The 19,995-nt window shown below is 37.2% G+C and overlaps 1 protein-coding gene across 1 annotated transcript in view; it reads left to right on the top strand.

The window, feature by feature from the left end:
- DSG3 (desmoglein 3) overlaps window positions 1-17,973 on the top strand; it is a 33,645-nt gene extending 15,672 nt beyond the window's left edge. Inside the window, exons 9-17 of the mRNA XM_036743819.1 lie at window positions 2,076-2,347; window positions 6,458-6,597; window positions 7,314-7,541; window positions 10,618-10,890; window positions 11,925-12,064; window positions 12,372-12,435; window positions 13,653-13,876; window positions 16,408-16,724; window positions 17,541-17,973. Of these exons, the coding sequence (XP_036599714.1) occupies window positions 2,076-2,347; window positions 6,458-6,597; window positions 7,314-7,541; window positions 10,618-10,890; window positions 11,925-12,064; window positions 12,372-12,435; window positions 13,653-13,876; window positions 16,408-16,724; window positions 17,541-17,973 (2,091 nt within the window). The remainder of the gene's footprint in view (window positions 1-2,075; window positions 2,348-6,457; window positions 6,598-7,313; window positions 7,542-10,617; window positions 10,891-11,924; window positions 12,065-12,371; window positions 12,436-13,652; window positions 13,877-16,407; window positions 16,725-17,540) is intronic.
- Window positions 17,974-19,995: the final 2,022 nt, after the last annotated feature.

A 19,995-nucleotide genomic window follows, 5' to 3' on the forward strand; every position in this document is an offset into this window, starting at 1 on the left:
ATTACTATATTTACCTGCATACTACATTATCAAAATAATTTTTTAAAAAATTAATGTATTAATGTCACCCACTGTAGTTGTATTAAGTCCAACACTCATGGGTTAAATTTTGGATTATGAGATGGGATAATGAGGCAGTTCTTCCTGAAATATCCCTCTAAATGGGTTCTAGCTACATGAAATAGCTAAGGCTAAAAGAACAAAAATAAAGACTATCCCTGGAAAGTGGCAATGTCTTACTTGAATCTCCTGGGGGAAAAAATAATTGGGAGAGGGGACTACCAGTGGAAAGATATAAAAACAGGAGATAGAATATCAAATGTACTAAAGAACAACAAATAGGTTGGTATGGCCAGATGTTAGAGTGGTGGAGGGGAGTAATGTATAAGACTAGAAAGGTAGGCAGGAGCTACATTGTACAAAGTTTAAATGCCAAATAGGAGTTTTTAGTTATTCAAAAGGCAATAGGGAGCAACCGAAGTTTGGGGAGCAGTGGAGTGGCATGATCAAACCTGTGCTTAGGAAAATTACTCTCACAGCTGTGTAGAGGATGGGTTGGAGAGAGGGCAAAGTTGAGGCAAGGAGAAAAATTCAAAGTCTACTGTAATAATTCATAGTTTACTGTTTAAGCAAGAGATATTCAGGTGGTGAGATCCTGAAACGCTGCACTGTTTTTGTGAGTAAAGAGGAAGGATGGAGAGAGTAGTGACAAGATTTGACAACTGAGATTGTATTAATGGTGTGGGTGTATACGAAGAATTAACAATGTCACTGAGGTGGGGAACCTCAATGACTAAGAAAAAGTGGTACCCTCAACAGATAAGGAAGCTCAGCAAAGGAGAAGGTTTGGAAATAAAGATAATAAGCTCTGCTTTGTACATGTTGAATTCGAGATGGTTACCAGACATTCAGAATTTCAGTTTGACTCACCCACCCACTAATTCATAGGATCTTCTCCAAGATCAGTTCTAGTCTGCCCCACTTTTCTCCAGTATGTCCCTTTTGATTATGGTATCAACTTTCCATTTTGGTAATATAATCATAGGTCCTCTCCATTCACTTACTAGCTCTGTGACTAGGGACAAATCACTTCATTTCTATCCACTTCAGTTTCCTCATCTGTAAAATGGACATAATAAAACTTGCATAGTCAGATTCACGGTATTCATAGAACCACAGAATATTAGAGCTAGAAGTAACCTAGGAGAGATAATCTAGCCTAGACACCTCATTTTATAGGTGAGAGTTGGGCTGACTTGTCCAAGACTGCATAATCAGGAAGTGACAAAACTAGACGTCAATCCAGGTCTTCTCACTTCAAGATTAGTTTTCTTTGAGGAAGACAGTTTGTTAACTTTAAAGTTTTGTGTAAATATGAATTATCATTCTAACTTTTTTGCTTTTGTATATAAACATGAGCAAAAACTAGAAGGTATGGTGAGAATTTTCAGGCTTATAAGGCTGGACAGCCATCAGATAAATTCCTATGTTGCTAGGTCACCTGATAGTGTTTCCAGGAGTGGTAGATGGTCCACCCTTAGGCTACTGAATAAATGCCCAGTTGTCCTATAGGATCATCTGATGCTCATCACATCTAACAAATTCTGAAAGTCAAGACAGAATTATATATGTAGCCAATGAGGAATCTGTGAATATTGGGAGGATACTTGGATAGCCTAAGAAGACACTTTTTCTCTAAGCATCATATATTGGACTTGGGTTTGAGGAATTTAGGCACCAATAAATCCCTTTCTCTGAACTGCGAAATGATCTCTTCAATTGGGTTGATATGCAAAGAATAAGGATCCATAGTATATGACCACAAAGTAGTCTGATTCCCTTTCTAAGCCTGCACTGCCCAATGGAAATAGCACAGGACATGGAATCATAAGACATGGCTTCAAGTCATACCTCTTAACACTTAGCTGTGTGACCACAGGCATATCCTTTCCTATCTCTGAGTTCCCACATCTGAAAGATAAAAATAAAAATAAACAAAAATTTAAAGTTGTCTCTCTCAAAGAATTAGATATCATTAACAGTTCCTTTCTTTCTTTTTTTTTTAAACATTTCAGGCTCTGGACTATGAACAATTTCAAACTATGCAGCTTGGTATAGCTGTTAAAAACAAGGCTCCGTTTCACCAGTCAGTTATCTCTCAATATAAAGTTCAGTCCACTCCCATCAGAGTTGAGGTTGTAAATGTAAAAGAGGGAATTGCATTCCATCCTACTTCAAAGACTTTTACAGTGCAGAAAGGCATAAGTTATAAAAAATTGATCAATTATGTTCTTGGACCATACCTAGCCATTGATGAAGATACTGGTAAACCTGCATCATTTGTCAGGTAAGACACGTTAATGTTTGTTATTCCTTTAAACCATCTCAGTTTCAGACAATATCACAAATCAACATATGTCAAGATTTTCAAAATAATCTATTTTGATTATTTACTATATTTGTTTATTTTATTATTGATTATTATATTTGATTATCATATTATCTATTTGCTATTTCAAAACAATTTATTTTATGATCTTTCACAAATGTGGTACATGGAAATATGTATTCATAAAACCAATATACTATCATATCTTACAACTTAATAATAAACAGGAAATGATATTTTCCTTCCAATAAGTATAAAAGTTGTCTGAAGTTCTTATTTCCCCATAATTCTAAAACATTTCATAAAATAAGACATAATAATCAAAAACACGATAGAGTGCTTACCCAATTATCTGATTGGATAAAAATCCTAATATAGAGGTTCAATTGTGTAAATGCTGACAAATGAAAAAAATTTCAAATACTCATTGGCAACTTGCAAAACACATTCAAATAGTCTAAATGAATAACTTTTTCAATACAAATTTAATTCATATCTAAAATACACATTAGAAAACTTTAAATTAGCTATAAATTCTAAATTTAATGTTTGTAATTAGGCAACTTTCAGAAAAGGCATATAAATCATAGGATCATAGATCTTCCAGAACTTGAAGGGTCCTTGAAGGTCATGTGAGCCAAAAGATAAGGAAGCCACACCAGTTTTTAAAGTTCTTGAATGGATAGACTTTAACAAGACCTACATTTTACGCAAAAATAAATAAATAAAAGCGCTTTTAAGATGTTTGCACCATTTTAACAACTAACAATGTTTTCTATAAACTTTATCAAACCCAAAAAAAAAAGTCATAGACTGAGTTCTAAGGAATAAGGAATGACCAGAGTGAGGTGGGATTAATCAGAGGAAACTTTCTGGAGTCAATGAGCTTTACTCAAGGTTTTGATGGAGTGGAGGCAGATCAGTGAAAGGAGCAGAGAGGACATTCCTAGAAGAGGAAAGAGCATACGTGATAATGCACAGGCAAGTTATGTAGGGAACAGACTAGATTAGTTCTCCTGGAGTAGGGTCTAGACAAAAGTTCCTCTGGGATCAGGAAGAAGAGAAAAAGGGGGAAGGAGAGGGATAGTAAATAACAAACATTGAGAGCCAAGAGAAGTTATTAGGTTTTAATATGAAAGTTATAGGGAATCACTCTACCTTGTTGAGTTTGCATCATGATGAAAATGGTGTTGTATTGCATGAATTAAAAATTTAAAGCCCTCCGAATTTAGAATCATAAGACCCAAGCTCAAGTCTCTTAGCTTTGACACTTACTGGTTGCATGACTGAGGCAAGTCATTTAGTTAATTGAATCTCGGCATTTTTATGGGTGGATAAAAGATATTTATTTGGTTTATCTCTCAGGATTGCTACAGTGAAAGCAATGTGATACAGTGGAAAGCTCACTGCATTTAGGGTCAGAAAACCTGGCTTCAACCTAGGCATCTGGGTGATAGAACAAGGAAGTCTAGAGTCGGGAAAACCAGAGTTCAAATTCATTCTCAGACACTTATTATCTGTGTGACCCTGGGCAAGCCACTTAACCTCTGTCTGCCTCAGTTTCTTCAACTATAAAATGGGGATAATACTAACATCTACCTCTCAGGGTTGTTGTGAGCATCAAATGAGATAATATTTGCAAAGCACTTAGCAGAGTCAGGCACATAGTAGGCTGCTTAATAAATACTTGTTTCCTTCCCTCATCAGTCCCAGATCTGCCACTCACAACCTCTGTGACCTTGGGTAAGACTCTTATCTCTGACTCTTATTTAATTCCAGTCAGAGGAATGGACTAAATGACCTGTAAGGTCTAAATATCTGACTTTCCATGAAACGCAATAATTAAATAAAGCAGCATTATGTAAACTGGTAGTAACATTAATAAAGAGAGGAGTAGATAGAGAGAGGGAAGTACTAGGGGAATGTCAATTCCTTATGAACCCCCTTATTCCTGATGATTCTCTTATGAATCAAATAAATTCTAGATTCATGCTTTACAATGAACTAACTATTCAACCTATAACTCTGCCCCATCCTAATAATCATCTGGTATTAGTTCTCCTCCCAGCCCTTTAATTGTTTATAATACAGATATTTAAAGATATTAACATAAATTTTACTTCTTTGTGGTACAGGACTTACTGCTTTGAGCCATGTGCTCTCTCTTTATTCATTACAAAATAGACCATAAAAGGAAGAAGATTTTTTTCAATTAATCAACAATATTAAGTTTTCATTAACATTACTATACCTACTATGTGCCAGGCAATATGCTAATACAAAAAGGGAAACAGTTTTTCTTCTCAAAGAGCTTATGTTCCACTGAGATAGACATGTGTGTGCATACACACATATACAGAATAAATACAAAATCAATACACGGTAATTTATATATATGCATAACTATACATATACATAATATATACAAAATTAATACAATAGTTAAAAAGCAGACAGTCCAGTAGGACAGGGCACTAATAGTTGGGGGATCAGAACAGCCTTCATTTAGAAGGTGGTGTCTGAGCTTTATATTGAAGGAAGCGAAAGATTCTGAGGCAAAGTTGGAAGGGGGTTATTTTTGGCAAGGAGAATAATCACTGCTAAAGCACAAAAAAGTACAGCTAGATAGTGCAGTGGGTAGAGCCCTGCACCCGGTGTCAGGAAAATCTAAGTTCAAATCCGTCCTCAGACACTTAGTAGCTGAGCAACCCTGGACAAGTCATTTAACCCCTGTTTGCCTCAGTTCCTAATCTGTAAAATGGGGGACACACTGGAGTTGGAAATGGAAGATCCTGGCCAAGAAAACCCCATGGACAAGTTCAAGGGGTCACAAAGAGTCAGACACAGCTGAACGACTGAACATAGAAACAGTAGGCACAGAAACAGTAGGTGGGGTGCCATGTTTAAAGAATAGAGCTACCTTGGCCGGACTGTAAAGTGCAGGAAGTGGAGTAACGTCTAATGATGTGGTTGCAGCTGTGAAGGGCTTTAAAAGTTAAACAGAGAAGTTTAGGTTTCCTCCTAGTGTCAACAGGCAGCTTATTGATTGACATGGTTGGAAAAATCACTTTGGTTGCTTCGTAGATGGTGGATAAGCAGAGACTCGAATCAGGAAGACCAATTAGAAGAATGTTACAATGGTCTAGGCAAAAGCTGATGAGAGTCTGAATGTGCTGGGTGTGAGAAGAGAGGAGTCTGGTGCTAGAGATGTTGTGGAGGTAGAGACAGCAATATCTGGCAACTGATCAGATTATATGAGGTGAGGGAGGGTGAGAACTCAAGGCTCGCACTGAGGTTATCAACATGGGAAACTGGAAGAATGGAGATGCCCTTGACAGAAATAGACTGCGAGAGGTTCAAGATGAGAGAAAGGAAGGGTGACTGAGGCAGGAATCAACCTTCATAAAAATAACAGTATCCTTTGATAACATGATCTTGCATAGAACTAATTAATAATTTAAATTATTTTGTTTTGGAAATTTTCCACCAAAAAAACTTCTCTTTTTAGAAGCCAATGTTTTATCTATAATTATACCATGAAACAAAATGATTGCTTTCTAAAATCATTTTGCTCTATACAATGTGGATGTGATCAAGGTCATCATCCCCCTCAACAAACACACCTTTAAGTTATATGGCTGATTACTATTACAATTATAATTCATTGACATAAGGAAGAAAACCAGGAAGCCAGGTCACAATAGATATTTAAGGATTATGAAATTATATTTCTGAAATAAAACAATTTTGTTTCAATTCAATTTTCTTTTCTCTAGGGTTCAGATTCTTGTTCATGACAATTATGACATTTAATAAAGTTTCATTTTTTTGCTCTTCCCACTTATATCACTATAGTCATTACACATTATTATTTCCCTGTCTTTACTAACTTCGCTCTGTATCCATTCAAATCTTTCCATGCTTTTCTGAATTCTTCATATTTCCACTACTTTTCTCAAATTTTAATGTTATATAGTCAATGTAAAACTACAGTTTTCAACCGAGAATATGTAGCATTTTGTAATTGCAAGAATCCTCAGGGGTTGGTTTTTTTTCTGTCAAAAACAGATATGTAATGGGACGTAATGATGGTGGTTTCTTAGCCGTTGATTCAAAAAATGCTCAAATTAAATTTGTCAAAAACCTTGATCGAGATTCTGCGTTCATAGTCAATAAGACATTGACAGCTGAGATTTTGGCAATAGACGGTAAGCAAAAAGACTTCAATTATTTTTCAAAATATCAATATAATTTACTTAAAATTCAAGATTCAGAAAACCAGATCAGCAAAGGCTTTGCTTCCGAAAGTGTGTTAAATAAACAAATGATGTTTCCTTTCCACATGTATTTCAAATACCATGATACACGGTTTTGGAGCAAAAAACTATCATTAAAAATAAAATGTTGAGCCCATTTGCTCCACTACTGTGAACACGGGATCATTTTTAGGTATATTCTATTTGCAGTGAATGCATCAGAGACATCCTTCATGAAAGGAAGCATGATACTGTGAAAAGAGTAGTGGCTTTAGAATCAGATGGTTTTAAACTATGCTTAGCAAGACATAGACCACCTATGTAAATTTGAACAAGTGACTTAACCTCTCTGGGCTTCAGTTTTCTCATCTGTATAAGGAAAGGGTTGGACTAGATAGCCTCGAAGGCCCCTTCCAGCTCTAAATCAATAACCCTATGATCCTTGCTTCAAAAAGTGCTAAGATAATATACAACAGAGTCTAGTCATATGAGCTGCCCAGCCAAGAGAATATGTAAAATCAGTCTGATTTAGAAGGTTGAAGTATTTTACAATTTTAATATTTGCTAATAAAGCTTCTCATGGTCAGTAGGCTCTATGAGGATATACCTTTGCATGGACCAGAAGCTGCTTTTTACTTTTCTTTAACTCTGCAATATTATTGTTACAGATAACACAGGGAAGACATCAACAGGCACCATAACTGTTAGAGTACCAGATTTCAATGAAAATTGTCCTACGATTTTTGCTGACAAGAAAACAGTTTGCCGTAGATCTGCATCAGTTATTGTCACAGCTAAGCCTCTGCCAAACCAACCAGATGCTGGACCCTTCACATTTTCCCTAGTTGAACAGCCTCTGGGGACCCAAGCTACATGGAGCATTACAACAATAAATGGTGAGTAAAATGAATTTTCTTCTTTTAATTTATTTTAATTTTTTAATTAATCAATTCATATATTATATTATACATTATATATCAAATTATATATTATTAAATTAATTAATCAATTAATTAAAAATTTAATTTTTTCAATTAACAAGCATTTCATTTCTCTTCTTCCCACCCCTACACCCCAAATGAAATGAAAAGAAAAATATAACCCTTAAAACAAACAGGCATGGTCAAGCAAAACAAATTCTCATGTTGGCCTTGTCCAAAAACATATATCTCATTCTGAATCTTGAATCTATCACCACTGTGTCAGGAGGTGGGTAGCATGGATTATCAGTGGTATTGTCAAACAGTGGTTGGTCATTGCACCGATCAGAGTTCTTAAATCGTTCAAGATTGTCCTTATAACGTTGTCGTTATGTCAATTGTCCTCCTGGTTCTGTTCACTTCACTCTGTCAATTCATACATCTTCCCTAGTTTCTCTGAAAGTGTCTCCTTTGTTATTCCTTATGACAGAATAATATTTGATTACATTCATATACCATAATCTGTACAGCCATTCCCAATTGATAGCTACTTCTTCACCATCTAGCTTCCACAAAAAGAACTACTATAAATAGCAAATGAATTGTTCATTCACAAATAAAAAATGCTTCTTCTTCATTTCCAAGATCACCGGCAAGAGCTCAGTTAGTAGGCCCTGTCCAATTACAACCAGAAAACCCCTTAAAGATCAAATATGACCATTCCACTGCCTGAGTAGGACGTAGCTTGTTAACTCAATGTTCTCATTGGGTCGCTTCTCTAGTTGAAAAAAAAATTAAAAAAACAAAAACCTTCACTGGCTCCCTATTGCCTATCAAATAAAATCTGGTGATTTGATTTATGTGGACCCAGCTATGTGTCTTTTCCATACTGTAGAACAGATGCAACCAGAATACAATACTATTTTCTACATATACTAATCTCTTTCACCCTTTGTTGTTGATGTTCTGTTCTTTGCCTGCCTCTCTCTACACTTTCCCTGATGATCTCATTAATTCTTGTGATTCCTCTTATGCCCTCTATCCACCCCAACCTCTCCTCATATCTCAAGATATGTGCTGGATATATCTACCTACCTGTAATGTTGGCATATCAAATCCAATAGGTCCAAAACTGACATTATCTTCTTCCCTAAATCAAATCCTCATCTTAACTGTTCTGTTTCTCTTAATCATGCCACCCACCTCCCAGTGGCTCATAACCACAAAGTCAACTCTATCCCTTTTACCACCCCTTATATCTAATCAGTTGTCAGGTCTTATCAATTAGTCCTCCCTTCACAATATCCCTCCCACCCATCCCATGCTTTTGGCTCCTCCTATGAATGCCTCATTAAGACCCATGCCTTTTTTTACTTGGATTAATATGTAATCCTCCTAACTCTAGGGTCTCCTGCTTCTAATCCTTTCTTCATAGTACTGGTCAAGGAATATTCCTGCCTTACTCTGATCACATCTCTTCAAAAACCTGCAGCTACTTCTCTTTGCCAACTGAATGAAGTATAAATATCTGGTGCTGACATTCAAGGCCTCCTACAATTTGGCTCCAATCTACCTTTCCAGGTTTATCTCGTACTGTTCCCTCTTACTCTATATTCCAGCCAGAGTGGAAAACTCCATTACTTTTTCTCATCCTATACTTTACCATGCCTTTGCCCTTGCTAATGTGATCCTGCAAGTCAAAAATATATTCCACCCACTCCCCCCTACACCTCTATCTCCCTTCTTTCAAAGTACAATTCAAGTGGTAACTATTCCATGAAACCTTCCCTGACCTTCCAGGTAAAATTTCTTATACCTTACTATTGTTGTATTATTATATTATATTATATTATATTATATTATATTATATTATCGTATTTGTATATTGTATTTTTAATATATTTTTGTATACTTTGTATATTTTTTGTATTTTTATATATTTTTATAATTTGTATATTGTATAATTGTATTATTATAGTATTGAACATACTATACCTTTCTATCACTACCCAAATTTCTTATACCTTACTAGTGCCTATATTTCTCCTTTGCACATATTCTGCTCTCCCTTGTATCAGTCATCTTTGTATATTTCTCTCTTATTCCTCTTTCCTCAAGAATAGGTTTGGTGCCACACCTTTCTTTGTATCTCTACTATGTCCACCATGGTTTGAACACGATAGACACTCAATAAATATTTGCTAAGTAGAATGACCTTCTCTCACCAAGTCAGGTTTGCACGCACTCAGAATACATGAATTCCAGCTCCAAAAAGAGATTTTTTTATGCATGACCACACAAGATTTCATGCCAACCTGAGCTGAAAGTTCTGTGACCAATATCCAGGCCACCAAATAAACAATAAAAAATATATGGAGAAAATGTAAATAAACTTGCTAAGATATTGTATAAACTTGGATAAAAAAAGAATAAAAGTGAAGTTCTACTTCAATTTCACCATGTCATATAAATTACAGTCCTGTAGGCAATCTCTGAAAGGCCCAAATGATTATTTAAGAACGACTAGCACTTCAATTTCTTAGATTTCCCAATCACTACTATGTTCTTTTGAAAGCTTAGTCAGAGTAGGTGTGGAGCTAGACTATACTGCTTCCTCTCACTCTGGCATCTTTGCTAGACCATTTTAACCCAAACAATATCATAAGGACTTTTAAGACTTTCCAGGATTTTATTAATATGGGTACTTTCTCCACAGCTCGGTACTGTCTCATGAGTTGTTATGAGCAACAACAACAAAAATCATAACCTAAGGGCCAATGGTGACAAACCTCTCTGAATTAACCTTAGATGGTCTTTAGTCTACAGTAAAGTCACAGGGCAAGAATTCTAAGCCTTTCTAACTGTGTAGGACCCACAACAGTTGGCATACCACTGGTACAGCCTTGTAGGTCAAGAGTCAGCTCCATACCCCAGTGAGCTATGAGAGGAGGATTTACTAGTGGAACAGCTACTTTGGCCTCCTCGAACATTATCATAAGAGGACAATTTTAAATTTGTAACAATGACCTCCTGTTGCTTTTTTTCTCTATAGGTACCTCTGCAAATCTGAGAGCCCAGAAAGCATTATCTTCTGAAACATATCCACTTTCTCTCATAGTAACAGACAGGCAAGGGATAAGTTGTGAAATACCAGAGACTCTGCAATTACAAACCTGTGACTGTGATGAGAACCAAATGTGTCTTAATAGGGTTCCCTTCCCAAGTGTAAAACCTGATGACACTAGCAGGCAAACAGGGACAGGATCAGTAAGCCTTGGTCCTGCTGGCATTGGTCTGATCATCCTTGGTCTTTTGATGTTGCTGTGTAAGTATTATATTCCATTATTTTATTCTAGTTCTAACATGGAAATTTAATTGAGTATTTCCAAGCTTGCAAAATGGAGAGGCTCATTTGGGAAACTACTTCTGAATGCAATATTTTTGTATATAATGCTTTTCCCCATAGTGTTGCCTACATGCAGAAGCTGACTGCTATAACTAGCTTATATGAAAAAAACATATTTGTCAATAGCAAAAAAAAAAAAAAAGAATTGAATGCTTATTTCACTGTGAAGAACCATGGCCATTTTCCAATATAAGTAATCACTGTGGAAAATGGCCTCTTAGGAGACTTTGAAGGTGTTACTTGTCATTTGACAATAATTTTTTATCTTTTCACCTCAAAGCAAATGATGTAGTTTAGCCATGTAGGCAACAACACAGATCATTTAGCTCATGGTATAACAAAAAGAACAATGGATTCAGAGTCAGGAAAACCTGAATTGAAAGCCTGCTTCAGATACCCACTAGTTGTGTCATACCAAGGAAAAAGAAATCACAAAACCACTCAGCTTCAGCTTCCTTTTCTGCAAAATGAGATTCATAATACCTACTATGACACTGCTAGACAGCTAGGTCATGTAATAGACAGAGAGCTGGGCCTAGAGTCAGGAAGACTTGAGTTCAAATCATGCCTCAGACATCTGAGCTGGGTAAGCCATTTGACTTCAATTTGTCTTTGTTCCTCCCCTGTAAAATGAGGAAAAAATAGTATCTGCTTTGTAGGGTTCATATGAAGCTCAAATGAAATATTTGTAGAGTGCTAAGCAAAATGTAAGGTATTATATATTATTATTATTATCTAGTTAATTATTTAGTGAATTAGCAATTATTTTTAGCTAGGAATAAATGAGATTACAAATATAAAGTGTTGAAAACCTGCTGCCTCAAGGCTGCCGGTTCCCCACCCCTGTATAACTACACAATGTCAACTATTACAGCTCTCACTGACTTCTTTTGGATGTTCAGCTATAATTTTAAATTAATTAAAATGACTAAACTTTTTTTCCTTTATTGCAGTGGCCCCCCTTCTGCTATTGTTTTGTGACTATGGAGCAGGAGGTCTAGGTGGTGTTGGTTCTGGATTTGTTCCTGTGCCAGATGGGTCAGAAGGAACAATTCACCAATGGGGAATAGAAGGTGCCCAGCCACAAGATAAGGTATGTACTTAGTTTGTAAAATATCCATTTAAATGTGTTAGAAAAAAATAGATTTGGTTTGAGGAGGGCAAAGAAAGGATGGGGAGCAAAACGTATATGGTTTGGGGCTTTCACCTTAAGACTTAGAGCCATCACTAGGTCTCATAGGATTTTCTGTTCTTCAGTAAAAAAAGAGAGAAATTATTACTCTCATAAAAACATATTCCATGTATTTCCATCTTTTGTAGAATGTTATTCTATATCAATATGGTTATAGAATCATAGCAATTAATTTTAAAATAAGCATTTTTCTGATGGTGATTTGTAGGAGCTCACAAATATTTGCATGCCTCCAATAACAGCCAATGGAACTGAATTCATGGAAAGTTCTGGTAAGTGAATATTTACAAATTTGTAAATTCTCATTATGCAAGTTGCTTTCCACAATTGTGTGCTCTATTAACCTTTCCCATTATATTTCTCACTGTTATCATCTAAAAATGAGAGGCGGCATGTTGTAGCGAACAGAAGGTCAATCTGGGAGACCGAATCTACCCAGATCATGACATATACTAGCTGTGTAACTATGATCAAGTCACTTAACTTTTCAGCACCCCACTAGGAAGTTCCCTAAGACCATAAACTACCAAATGAGTCCTCCTGGATTCCATAAGTATCTCAAACTCAACACATCTAAGATATAACTCATTATCTTCACCAACTCCCCAAGTAAAACCCACCTTTCTTCCTACCTTTCCTATTTTTTGTCAAAGATACTACTACCCATGAAGCCACCCAGTTTGCAAATTTGGAGTAAATCCTGACTCTTTACTCTCCTTCTGTCCCCATATCTAAATCAGTGGCCAAATATTGTCTCTATCTGGGACTGTGCTAGTAAATGTTTAATGCATATTTTTAAGTTTAAGGTCCATTACTAACATTTTCCCCTTCACTTTCTTAAGTCTAGATAACCAACAAAACAACAAATCAAAAATCCCTGATTTTGATGCATTTGCAGATCTCTGACTTGTAAATGCTAATATTTGACAAGCAGCTCCCATGAGCTAGATCAGGCTAGCTATAGCACACCATTGCTTTTACCTCTATGTCTCACCTTTCTCTCTCTCTCTCTCTCTCTCTCTCTCTCTCCTCCCTCCCTCCTCTTCCTTCCTCTTCCTCTCTCTCTCTTTCTCTTTCCCCTCTCCCCCTCTCCCATTTTCTTCTCCCATTAAAATGTAAGATCCTTGAATACACTGAATTGAGGAATTGATCTGAACCAGTGGAAGAAATGTCTATACCAGAAGTTCCCCAGATTAATCAATTCATAGAGCCAGACAGAAATTATCTTTTAAAACCATTTTTCTCATATTAAGCTATAGTTTTCAATTAATTTTAATTTCTTTTAGAGTTCTTTTTTTCCTAGTAACCCACTTCTGCTTTTGACAAATAGCAGTAATAGGATACAATTATACTCTTTTAGATACAAAATTGCATTTTCTCTCCCACTGTGGATTTACTTCCTGAATAAGAGCCCCAGAAATCAAAAGTCAAACAGCAAAGAATAATGATAAATCACAGCACTGAACATAATTTTCTCCTTTAATTTTAGAAGTTTGTACAAATGCCTATGCAGCAGAGACCATTGTAGAAGGAACTTCCGGTATAGAATTAATGACCCGACTTAGGGCAGCTTCAGGGTCAGGAGGAACCACAGGCCTGGGAGGTGCTGGGTATTCAGGAACAATGAGGACAAGACATTCCACTGGAGGAACCATTAGGGAATGTGCTGAAGGAGCAGTCAATATGAATTTCCTGGACTCCTATTTCTCTCAGGTAATTGGGTCAGAATTTTTATGGCTATGGGACAATACATCACATTGAAAGTCTTTTCATTGGGTCTTAATCTGCTTTTGTAATGAGCTTTACAGAAACCTCAAATCTCAGAAGATATTTTTAAAATGTATTTCAATCTAAATTAGCTAAGATACTAAAGTGTTAATAATGCTGTGGTTCAGGTTCAGTCTCCATGTGAACCAAGAGAGTTTCACAGAAAAACACAGCTCTGACTGGTGAGCTTTCACCTAATCCTGTCCAAAACCAGGCTTCCATGCCGCTTCCTGCCATTTCCATACTGTGCTGAAACACAAATAACTACTCCCCACACTTTTTCACGTTCTTTTATGTGTTTTCATCACCCACTAAAAGATTCTTAAGAACAGATACTATCTTGCGGGGTAGTATTTCTATCCCCAGCACTTCTATGGTACCTGCCACACAGTGCATGCTTAATTAATGCTCTATCATTAGAAAAATCATTGTGTTCTATTTATGATGCTTTCATTAACATACCAGACTGATAACTAAAATTCAATGCCCTTTTACTAAGGATTACTTGCACTTGCCTCCTTAACTTCAGGTTTACTGACTAGATTTCTTTCTCAAAAATCAAGCCTTAAACCCAACTCACTCTGGAGCTCACAGATTGGACAATAGGTCCCTGCCCTCCTGGCACAGCCAAATAGTAACTGTTTCTCTTTTAGCCAGGAACACTGAGGGTCTTCCCCTCCCAGTTTGACTTTTTTTTTGAGTTTTGATTAAAGGGGCCATCCCTTGACTCACTTCTCAAAGAGGCCTATTCACTGAACTGGCATTACCTCACCCGTGAGAACCTGAAAAGACCTTAGCCTGGAAGGGCCAGGGTCTCCCAATGATTCCTGGGCCATCTCTAGTCATCCTGGTGAATATGAGGCCATTGGACCCAGATGGCTCTGGAGGAGAAAATGAGGCTGGTGACCTTGCACAGCCCTCCCCCACTCAAATCAAAGTAACTGCAAGTCATGTCATCATTTCCCTGATGTCATGGTCCTCTTTGAGAACGAAGGACAAACACAACAACCAACTTGCACTAAATAGACTTCCTGTAATCAAAGAGCCTGATTTCCTTATATCTGGAGGGGTGTGTCAGTTCAGGTATATATGATTGTATAGACTACAAATAAACCCAAATCTTTACTTATTTTTGTTGACTTTGGAGTCAGAGGATATAGGTTCACATCTTATGTCTGACACTACCTGTGTGACTTTGGGCAAGTCACTTCACCTCCCTCAGCCTCAGTTTCCTTATCCATACTATGAGAGGGTTGAACTAGTAGTAATCTTTTAGGTCCCTTCTAGATCTAGATGGAGTATCCTATGATCTTTGTTCTGAGTCACCTCATGAATATAAACTTAATGCCCTTCATGAGGTAGAAAATTTTGCTCTGTATCAATATCAACAGCAGAACTCATGATTAAAGTCATAGAAATAGACAGTTAGAAGGAGTCTTGGAGATCAGCTAGGTCAAGAAAGAATGCTCTCTACTATCATTGACAATGGTGTAACTAAAAAGGACTGGACTAGAAGCTGAGAGACTTTGATTCTAGCCCTGATGTTACCTTTAGCTTGCTGTGTGACTCTGAATAAGTCATTTAGCCTCTTTTGGTCCAATTTCTTGTCCTAATATCTCTAACTGGTGTAAAAATGTACAGGTGTGATTCTAGTACTTGGTCATGCAATAACTTGTTCTTGAACACTTTTAGCAATAAGAAAAGAACCCACTATCTAACAAAGTAGAACGCTGCATTTTGGAATAACCATAAATAATTGTTAGAAAGTTTATTCTTATAGTGAGCAGAAGTCTATATCCCTACAACTTCCCCATGCATTGGTTCTTCTTCTGCCCTCTGGTATTACACAAGATGTCTATTCTCTCTTTCATAAGATGACCTTTCAAATACTTGAATATAGCTGGCATCTCCTTTCTAAGTATTTTCTTTTCCAAACTGAATATTCCCAGTACAATAAATAATACCTAATAATGACACAGTCTGGAGGCTTTTCACTATTCTAAAATTATAAGGTTAGTTCTATACCTGTACAAAAATATAGTTCGTAGAAATAAAGAGAACTGGAAGGGATCTTAGAGATTATCTAGTCCAACGTTTGTATCTTTCAGATTAGGAAGAAAAGAGTATTTTTAATAGCTTAAAAACTAAAACCATCTCTTATCCCATGCCTTTTCTCCATTCCCAACAAACTCTCACAATTACTTATCCTTGGTAACCTTTTCTTGGTAACCAGACAAGTACCATATCTGAGGTAAATACCAACCACATCTGTTTTGAATCACCAGAATCTGTGCAAAGAAGTCTGAAATATAATTTGCATTCCAAGGATATCATTCCAGCCCTTCCGAGGGTTGAAGGGTTGTCTTATATAAGATGGATTATAGATGTTATGCTTGACCTTGAACATAACAAAGAGCAACATGTGATCAAATTAATTTTTAAATACTTCATTTTTCTCTACTTTTCTTCATTTTTAGAAAGCATTTGCCTGTACAGAGGAAGATGATAGTCAAGGAATAAGTGACTGCCTCTTAATCTATGATGATGAAGGAGTAGAACCTCCTAGTTCTCCCGTAGGCTGTTGTAGTTTTATTGCAGATGATTTTGATGACAGCTGCTTGGATTCCTTAGGGCCAAAATTTAAGAAGCTGGCAGATATAAGCATGGGTGTCTATGAAGAAACCAAATTCTTTCAGGCACCTGGGAAAACAAACATTACTACAACTGAAACATATGGATCACAGCCAGCATCTTCCACATCCGCAAATGCTACCTGTCAGACCACCATTAATGCTACCTGTCAGTCTACCACCAATACTAGCTGTCAGCGTACCACCGATGTTACTTATCAGCCTGCCACCAATACTAGCTGTCAGCGTACCACCGATGTTACTTATCAGCCTGCCACCAATACTAGCTGTCAGCGTACCACCGATGTTACTTATCAGCCTGCCACCAATACTAGCTGTCAGCGTACCACCGATGTTACTTATCAGCCTGCCACCAATACTAGCTGTCAGCGTACCACCGATGTTACTTATCAGCCTGCCACCAATACTAGCTGTCAGCGTACCACCGATGTTACTTATCAGCGTACCACTGATGTTACTTATCAGCCTGCCACCAATACTAGCTGTCAGCGTACCACCGATGTTACTTATCAGCCTACCACCAATACTAGCTGTCAGCGTACCACCGATGTTACTTATCAGCCTGCCACCAATACTAGCTGTCAGCGTACCACCGATGTTACTTATCAGCCTGCTACCAATACTAGCTGTCAGCGTACCACCGATGTTACTTATCAGCGTACCACCGATGTTACTTATCAGCCTGCCACCAATACTAGCTGTCAGCGTACCACCGATGTTACTTATCAGCCTGCCACCAATACTAGCTGTCAACGTACCACCGATGTTACTTATCAGCCTGCCATCAATACTAGCTGTCAGCGCACCACCGATGTTACTTATCAGCCTGCCACCAATGTTACCTGTCAGCGCACCACCGATGTTACTTATCAGCCTGCCACCAATACTAGCTGTCAGCGCACCATCGATGTTACTTATCAGCCTGCCACCAATGTTACCTGTCAGCGTGCCACTGATGTTACTTATCAGCCTGCCACCAATGTTACCTGTCAGCGTACCACTGATGTTACTTATCAGCCTACCACCAATGTTACCTGTCAGCTTCCCACCAATGTTTCCTGTCAATCTGCCACAGGATCAACTTTCTATAGCAATGAAACTTCAACTTTCTCTGCTTCTGGGTCTTTCTTGCAGCCTGCAATTCCAATACCTGATCCTTTGCTCCAGGGTGATTTCTTGGTGACTGAGTCTTACACTGCTTCTGGTTCATTCCTGCAGCCTTCCAGTATAGTCTTTGATCCTCAGCTCACAGAAAATGTGACAGTGACAGAAAGAGTGATCTGCCCCATTTCATGTGTTTCTAACATTCAAGACAACTTAGATGGTCCTACTCAGTTAGCAGGGTCATGTAATATGACCTACACAGAGGATATATGTCCTCGACTGATATGACCAAAATTAATTGGAATGGAATAATGACAAAACTTAGCCATTTTGTCCTATTACACAGCCCAAAGACAACATTGACTATTTTTATCCAGTGACTAGGATTATAATCCAAATTCTTAAACTCAGACAATAATATGTTGTTATGGTTGATATAAAAACATTACTTGAATTATGGGGATTCTGACATCAAAAAGAAACCTAGTAATATTTTCAACAGGCAAAACTGTGTGAAGAAGTTCTGAATCATTATCTTTTTGCAATGCCAATAAGGGCAGTATAGCATAGTACGTAGAAGACCAATCACAGAATCAGAAAGATCTGGGATCCAGTTCTGTCTCTGACACCTACTGGCTCTAAGATCATGGGTAAGTCAGTCAACCTGATAGTCACCTGTAGTACTCTCTAAGACACCAAGTTACAAACAGGTTGCCCATATGTAATGGTGGAAGGGGTTTCTAGCCCAGGCTTTCCTTCACCTAATAAAATCAGAGCTAAAAAATTAATGAAGGCAAAATTAGTAGACTTATATTTCCAAAAGTAATGTAATTTAGAGAGTTCAGTCCCAACTTTGAAGGCAGGAGAAATGGGGTTTCTTCTTCACTGTCACTGTTTCTTATGCCTTACTATTTTGTAGACATCAAAAGCTGTCTTCAGAAGCACTTTGAGCCACTAGGACAGAAAAATAATAGTATATGTTCAATGTAGTCTGTCTCATCTCTCGGTATTGGGAGACATTTGTGCACAATAGATAAATGAAGCCACTGTTGTTATACATTGAGCTTTTGCTATCTCTCACATTGGTCAGAAAATAAGCAAATTGTATACTAAGGACATAGAAATATTTAGGAAATTTCAGAAGTATATAAACAAATTGTTGTTGATTTGTGAGCAATAGTTAATATATTCTATCACCTTGAAAGAATCCAAAGATTCCATTTTATACTTGATGTTTATGGCTTCAAGTACTCCTCATAGTGAGAGGTAAGCATTGTGATAGTCTTTGAAAAATGACTCCATTTTAAAAAGTGTGGGTGGAAAGATGTCATCTATCTAGGTGGTCAGCTATAGACATAATGGAGATGACATGAGGATTCTCCTAATAGGTGGCCCCTGATCATGATAGACATGCTCATGGGCGTCCTGAACAACTGATCAGGAAAATTTATCACCAAATCACTTTCCAATAAATCACATGGATGTGTCAAGGCATCAACAAGGACCATTTTTTTAACTGCTAGTGGCACTAGCTCTACAGCTATGATAAATGCAGCAATTTTGTGCCCTGCCAGAGGAGGGTGAGTTGAGTTTCGAAAGGTTAGAATATATTGCTGTGAAGTTCAAAGTTGTTCTCTTAGTTTTTCAAGCTTTTCCATTCATTCAAGAAAGTCAAGCTTTAGATTATAGAGATTCACATAGCCTACCCTTTTATACATACTCTTACCTTACTGAGACCCTAAAGGATTACTGTCAAACTCCATTACTTCTAATTTTTCATAAAATGTAAAACAAAGCTTTTCTCCTCAGTTTCTAGGCATAGCCCAGCAAATACTTGGTTACTTTCTTCAGATTCAATGCAAAGTAACAGAATTTGAGGATTGCTTATTACAGAATTACAGAATTGTTCTCTATAGGAGAGCACCAACTCTACAATTCATGGAGGATGGACGTCCTGCAGTTCTCTCTCCCATGGCCCTTAATAAATGTTTGAGTGTTGATTGAGTGAAAGATATTCAGTGCTACTTGATAAATATTTACTGAAGGTCTTCTCCAGGACCATGTCAAAGAGGTAGAAGTGGCTTATTTTAAAGCACAAGAGTGTGACTGTGGATATAACAGCAGTAGTAAAGAGAAAGCTGACATAATGCTAGCATTGGGGAAACCATCAAAAAGAAACTGGGTCTAAGGAACACACAGCTTTGGTACTATGTACATGAAAGCGCACAGTTCTTCATCGGTGGCCAAAATGTCTATCTATTCACCTTTGGGGTATCTTTACGTCCTTCCTAATCCTAGATTATCAGACTT

This window comes from Trichosurus vulpecula, chromosome 1 (assembly GCF_011100635.1).
Source record: "Trichosurus vulpecula isolate mTriVul1 chromosome 1, mTriVul1.pri, whole genome shotgun sequence".
Lineage (NCBI taxonomy): Eukaryota > Metazoa > Chordata > Mammalia > Diprotodontia > Phalangeridae > Trichosurus > Trichosurus vulpecula.